This window comes from Pseudopodoces humilis, chromosome 16 (assembly GCF_049639895.1).
Source record: "Pseudopodoces humilis isolate 2021_Gansu_Grassland_sample_001 chromosome 16, ASM4963989v1, whole genome shotgun sequence".
NCBI classification, from domain to species: domain Eukaryota; kingdom Metazoa; phylum Chordata; class Aves; order Passeriformes; family Paridae; genus Pseudopodoces; species Pseudopodoces humilis.
In genome coordinates this window covers 3,509,961-3,516,725 of record NC_142215.1, presented here as the reverse complement: position 1 = coordinate 3,516,725, position 6,765 = coordinate 3,509,961, and the positions used below count along the sequence as shown (strand labels likewise).

Here is a 6,765-nt window from a genome sequence, read left to right as displayed (position 1 = left end):
AAAAAACCCAAACCATTACAACATATGTGTAAATAAACACATTAAATATCCTGGCTCTGTTAAGAGCAGGTCTCCCAGGAAAAAAGCTTCATCTTTCTTTTTCTATTTCAGTAAAAAAAAGACAGAAACACAGTGTTTGTACTGATCAATGACTCAATATCCTGGAGAATTCTCTCTGAGGAATGTGTTGCTAAAAGCCCTCATATTCAGCTTCTACTTTGGTCTGAAACAAGCTTAACTTTTAATTTCTCAGATATTTATAGTATGAGATGAAAATGAAATTAAAAAGTGTGATGTATTTGCTGTTTTTAAAACCATGGTGGTCTACAAGCAGGCTACTTTGTAAAATCAGCTGAAAAAAACAGACAAGTGCTATCAACCACAATAAGAAATCATGTGTATGGAGTGATATGATAAATATGGAGGATGGTGAATTTTGAAGGGTAAATTATTTCAGCAAAACACAATTTATTTTTTTCTTAAAAAAAAAACCTTCAAAAAGACTGCAATTGCAAAGTAAGATGGAGCAAGTGTAGTTGTCACAATCAATTATTGCCTTTCAAGTGCAGGAAAATGACAAATGAGCCATTAATGGCTGCTGTTCTTTATTTAGAACTGAAAAAGAGAGAAATGAGTCTGCAAGGGAAAAGATCTTAAGCTTTTTTGCATGTTGATTTATTTCAAGTGAAAGTTATGTGAATATATGGAAGAAATGTCTTCTGCAAGGTGTTAATCTTGGTAACCCTGCAGACCTGATGTGTAAATTTTGTTAGGACCAGTTTATATTAATTTGTCTGTGGAAACTAGAAAGAGGATTTCTGTAGCTGAAATTCTTTTTTTATCCAGCTGTAGAGGTGACCTTCAGGAAAAAGCAACTTTTTAATACCCGGTGATGTTAAATACCCTGAGGATGAGGGAATTTGCTGTCAGCAAAGAACTGACAAGACACAAACAAGCCTTTATGTGTCATCCTAGTGTGTGTGAATACACATACAATCAAAACATTTCCACAGGGCAACAACTATCATGGATAAAAATGGTCGTGATGGGCAGGTTGTGGGCGCAGGCAGGATCCCCTGAGCGTCTCCATTCTGCTGTTAACACAGAAATAAAAGGCAGCGGCAGCTGCACCGAAGGTAGAGGGTGGTCCCTGACCACAGCTTTTATCAGCAAATTATGTTCTCCTTTATCAGTGATTAAGCAGGGGCGACTTGTTAGCACCGGGGGCTGCGTGAACGCGCGGGGAGGCAAGTGGAGCCCACATATCCGCTCATGGAGGCGAACCGAGAATGACCAGGAACACCCAAACACCGGCAATGACCGGGACATCGGGAACACCGAGAACACCTGAACACCGGCAAAGACCGGAACACCGGGGACACACAAACACTGGGAACGCCCGCGGCCCCTCAGCCCACAGCGAGGGGCGGGCGTGGTGCTCAGGGGCGGCGCGCTCCAATTGGCTGGCGGAGGGAGGCGGGAGAGATAGAGCCTTGTGATTGGCTGCTGTCCGCAGCGGGGTGGGGAGGTGTCTCGCGAGAGCCGAGCGGCGGCCGCGGTCTCGCGCGGCCCGGCTCGTCCCGCCCCCGGGTCCCTTGGCCGGCGGCGGTGCCGCTCTCGCTGCGGTGGCCCCGGTGAGTGGCAATGACCCGGCAGGGCCGAGGGGGGGACGGGGTCGGGGCCAGGGCCAGGGCCAGGGCCAGGGCCAGGGCAGTCGGGTCCTGACGGTGGGAGGTTGTCTCCGGTGCTCTGTCCCTGCTGTTTGCTCGCCGGACCGCGCGGGCACGGCGCCCTCTCCGTGAGGAGGTACGCGCTATGGCCGGACCCGATCTCCCTGTCTCTCTCATCCCCCCCTTGTCTCCCCGTTTTTCTTTCTTTTCCCCGTGTCCCCTTTGCTCGGTGCCACTCTCTCCCCCTTCTTTCCCTCCTTCCCATCTCTTTTCCCCCTCACCCCATTCACTCCCTCTCCCCTGTGCCCCCGTCCCCTTCCTCCTCGCCTTTCCCTGAAGGACCCGGCCCCTCACAGGTCACTGAGTGCTATCAGCCCTCCTCCTTCTTTTTTACTCGTCTTAAAGACCATGGTTGTAGCTGTTCCTTTTTGGTAAGGCTGCGCCTCTTCCTTAGTGAAAGATAATTGAGGGAGGAAAAGTTTAGCTGGTGGTGGAAGGGAGTAGGAGGAGGTTCCTCTGAAGTAAGAGCCAGATTGTGACTGGACTTTGCATCTGTGGCGTTTCATGTCTGTGTGTCCATGTGTGCCATGGCTAAATGTGCAGGTGTTGTATGGAGTCACAACTGTGAAGAGAAGCCTCCAAGTGCAGGACACCTGAAAACCGTCTCTGGACAAATCGAAAGGCTACTGGATATTTATGCTTATGTTTTGTCATTTCTCAGGTTCTGATTAAAAAAAAATCAGAGAAAAATGAGCTTTCCTTTACCTTATGTTGTAGAGGTTAATAATAAATACTCAGACTATGCCCGTTAAAAATTTTAATGCTTTTCCAGGAGTTATTTTAATACTGATCACAGAAGTAGAGTTGGGAATTATAATGGCTTCATTTCCTTGATCTTCTGGGCTAATAGAGCTTTAATGTTATGAGTGCCAAGAACCAGTGCCCTGATCCCTAAAACAGCTAATGAAGGCAATGGTTAAAAACCTCTTAAAAACCCCACAAAAGTGTATTGCTCCAGAAGGACACAGATCACTGCTAGGAGCTGTTATCTGCAAACCAAGGGAATTACTCAAACTAATGAAATAGTTTGATTTATATGTATGGTTGGGTTGTCAGTCTTCAGCTGGAGTTTTGTGTACTGGGCCTGTCATCAGATGGGATTTGTAAGTCAGGGCCTTCACTTCCAATCAATATCTGTTATGATTAGAAACCTCTCCTTTAGTGAAGGATTGAACTAAAATAGAAAATGTTATTGGTGGGAAGCAGTTCTAAGTTCTTGCCTTTTGTTAATGGGAATTAATTTATGTACACAAGTCTGTAGTAAAATCGTAACCTTAAATTAATGAATAGTCTGCGTTTATTATGTTTTTCATGAGATGGTCAAAAAGATGAAGCATTGCTGTTGTTTAAATCTAGACAGCATAGTAATTACTTGAATTTTGGTTATATGTGAAAAACAAGTTGAATAAAGTCAGGTTTCATATACGAGTTAATTTTTAATTGTTTTCCTGCTTTTGTTTTTTGGTTTTGAAATTGTCAGTTAAAGCTCAACACTTTGTTCTTTCTGGTTTTATTTTTAGTAGAGCAAGCTGAAAACTGCTGTCTTATCTAAACCTTTATAAATTTTCTCACTGCAAGTTTCAGATTTCTCATATATTAGTGTATTATTTTTAAATGGCTTTACTGGCTATCTATCCCAGTTATCTCTTCCAACTGGTAATTTATTCCACTAGTTTCATATGGGAAAGCACTTCAAACTTTCATTGCGTTTTGTCTTACTGCCTTAAAAGATAACGGTGTCTCAATAATCTGAGACTAAAATCCTCTATTAATTGTGTATTTTTGTTACCTATGAAAAGCTCTTTTTTTTAGCACATGTGACAGGATAGATGTAGGACATCAGTAATGGTTAATAAAAGTTGCTTTTTTTTTTTCTTGTGGCAATTTTGACAAAATAATCCAAAAGGTACATCGAACATGGGTGAAACTAAACACATTAAATATACCCAAAGATTTTGTTATCTCAGGTCCTGTAAAGCACTAAAGCTTAATCCAGAAAATAGTCAAAGACTTGCTTCTAACATTGCTTATGGTGTGGATGTTCTGGGGACTTTGTATACTAACTGGAACAAGTGTGTTTAGATAAATTATCAGCTAATCTGTAATCAGGATCTCTTCCTTCAAAAGAAGGCATGGCTACACCTTGGTAATACTAGGCATTTTCTTCTTTTTGTCTCCTAGAAATGGGTCTGCTCTCAGAAGATGTGATGCAGTAGATGTGGTGCTTAGTCATGGCATCAGAACTGTATAAAACAATCTCTGAGGCAAAGCTTGAAAGGCACAAGAACTTGTTCTTAAATTACCGAAATCTCCGTCACTTCCCTCTGGAGTTACTGAAGGATGAAGGGCTGCAGTACTTGGAGAGACTTTACATGAAAAGAAATTCTCTGACCACATTGGTATGACTGTTTCTTTATGAATTCTAAATTTTGAAACAGGAAAAAAAAAGATATTATAGATAATCTAATCCTGAACGATATAATCAGCTGCAAGATATGAGTATTTGAACTTGCATAGGTAATGTAGTGAATAATAAATGGAAGTTCATGATGTTTTACGGTTAGCCTTTCAAAGCTCTCAAGACCTTCTCAGGCTTTTCTTGTCAGGCTTGTTGTTTGTTCTGTTGGGGTTGTTTTTTAACCTATACATTTTAGTCACATCAGTGGTCAGTTTCTCCTGTAAGGTGATGCTATACAGTCTATTCTACATTTCTTCCTTAGGCTGAATGACTTTTCCCTTGGTGTGTGCCTAATTTCAAAGGCAGTATCAATCCCAGGGTCTAATTCTGAACCTGCTGTTAAGGTGCCTGTAAAAACTTGTGTCTATGGGCTGCTGTTGATAGAACACAGTTATATGTCAGCTAATGTCACAGTTAATGTGGGATTTTCTTTTGAGATTTCTTCTTGTTTTGTTGTTTTTCCCTGAACTGAAGAAATTCTCATCTTGAGTGGATGTTGTGACCTCAAAATTCAGTGTGGGGCAGTTAAATTACTGTGAGAGATGTTCTGGGCTGGTAAGACTTTATATGATAGAGTCAGAACTTGACACAGTCAATAGGCTCAAGTCTCCAAGTTTTCATTTTTGCTTGCTTGATTGGTTTGGATTTGTTGGGTGTTTTTGGTGGGCTCTTCCAAGATATGAGAGGTAAGAGTAGCAACTGTACAGGAACTGTAGGGCATGACTACTTAAAATTCACCACAATCATGCTGTTTTCAGGGTTTCCTAGGATGAGTCCAGTACTCCACTTTAAGGGCCAAAAGCTGAAAGGATTCTGAAGATTTTTTGCCTTTTCTTCATCTTGAATGAGTCACTTAAGTTGACATGTACTGTAGAGAATTATTTTAGCACTCTGGTTTTGGGCAGTAATTTAATAATGTGTCATAATTTAGCAGGAGGATAGGATTTATGGTTACAAATCAAAACTGCTATAAAATTAACCAAAGACTGTAAACAGCTGTGCCTTGACACTTTGTGAAATTCAGTGACAATTAAGTGCAGTAAGGTTCACAAACTTTGCACTGCTCAAAAGATGAAACAATAAGAAGGGTTTTGTATGTAAGTGTTAAGACCTGGATAAAGAACTGAAACAAAAGTTAAAATGTAGGTCATACTTAGGCAAAATTGCTTTCAAACAGCATGAAGCAGAGCATGATTAGATTCACAACAATCAGGATAACTTGCTCATAATGTGTCTTGTTGGGATCTCATTCAAGTGCTCAGCACTATTGTTGGAACAAGGCAAACAAATTTGGGTGTCATTCACTGAGCATCTGTTCCGCAGAAGAGATGTTGGAAGTTGTAGTGGACCAAAATAGATCAAGTCAGCAGCATGTTACAAAAAAAGGCAGATGTCTTTTTGGAACATGGAAAGTTTCACAATCTCCATTAAAAGCAGAAGGAAGTAATTATTGGATACTGTTAAAGCACAAGCTGCAGCAGAGAGTTTCATACTGAGCCTGGGTGAATTGGAGAGAACCTAGAGAGCGACAGTGAGGGACCTTTAGAGAGCATGCCCTGAGAAAAAAGGTTGAGAGATTGATGGAGAGGTAAAAACAGGAGGAACTGGGGGGGAACAGAAATAATTGCTATTTTTAAAAAGCAGAATTTCATAATGAGGTTTTTCAATGTCCACTAGTAGTAGAAGTAGTGTTCTCAATTTTAGTAAAGTCATAGTGTGTCAGGTACACTGGGGCAGTCGGGGGATTGGAAATCCCATCTGAGAATAGCTGGAAACAAATTATTGAAGGAAGACGTGTCTTCCTCATACTTCTCTAATGCAAGGTGATGAGCAATAGCTCATCAATAAACACTTTAAATTGCATAAACATTATTGAAAACCATCAAAATGGAACCTGTACCATATTTCTCTAAAATTAGGGGGTACTTTTGTCCCACTGGTTCATTCTTTCAGAATTCTGAAAATAAATTACTAAATCAGCTTTTTTTCTTTACTCTTCTCAAAATGACTCCTGTCCTTGACAGATGACTCCTATGAAATGTCTGGGATAGTTAAACTGACAGAATAATTGGGTAAGAATAATCTCATTTTTGTCTTCATTGACAAGATGGAAGTGATGGAGTGCTGTGACATGATGAATGGATCAAGGAGCCATAGAGCACACCTGTATCCCAGCATCAAATCTTCCCACTTCTCAGTTAATCTTTGATAACACGATCCTTCCAGTACCCAATTTCCCCATCTATTAAAAGGAAATAGGTGGTTGCCTTGTTAACTCCGTTGGAAGAATGATCAAGAATAATTATTCTTAATTTACTACATCAGAATATGTGATGCTGTCCCATTCTGACAGAGCAGCAGGTGAAATAGTGACAATAGCTCGTGATTCAGGTTAACATCCTTACTGTTGGCAGTGAAATTGTTTTTTCCACACTTTTTTCCGGTTAAGGTTTGATTTTTTTTGTGCTTGAGCGCATTTTGGCAGCTGAATCGCGGTGTTGGAGCCGCGGCCCGGGGCGGTGACTGCGCTGTGGCGGAGCCGCCGCCAGGGGGCAGCCCCGGATCAGCGACAGCGCG

The 6,765-nt window shown here is 41.4% G+C and overlaps 1 protein-coding gene across 4 annotated transcripts in view; it reads left to right on the top strand.

The window, feature by feature from the left end:
* The first annotated feature begins 1,523 nt into the window (after nucleotides 1–1,523).
* LRRC28 (leucine rich repeat containing 28) overlaps nucleotides 1,524–6,765 on the top strand; it is a 55,113-nt gene continuing 49,871 nt past the window's right edge. The window contains exons 1-2 of one of the 4 annotated variants that reach the window (XM_005521610.3): nucleotides 1,524–1,634; nucleotides 3,912–4,129. In XM_005521610.3, the coding sequence (XP_005521667.1) occupies nucleotides 3,947–4,129 (183 nt within the window). In that variant the 5' untranslated portion in view covers nucleotides 1,524–1,634; nucleotides 3,912–3,946. Of the gene's footprint in view, nucleotides 1,635–1,682; nucleotides 1,807–3,911; nucleotides 4,130–6,232; nucleotides 6,261–6,765 lie in introns of those variants that run through there. The other 3 variants (XM_014251289.2, XM_088063119.1, XM_088063117.1) reach the window with 3 other exon arrangements.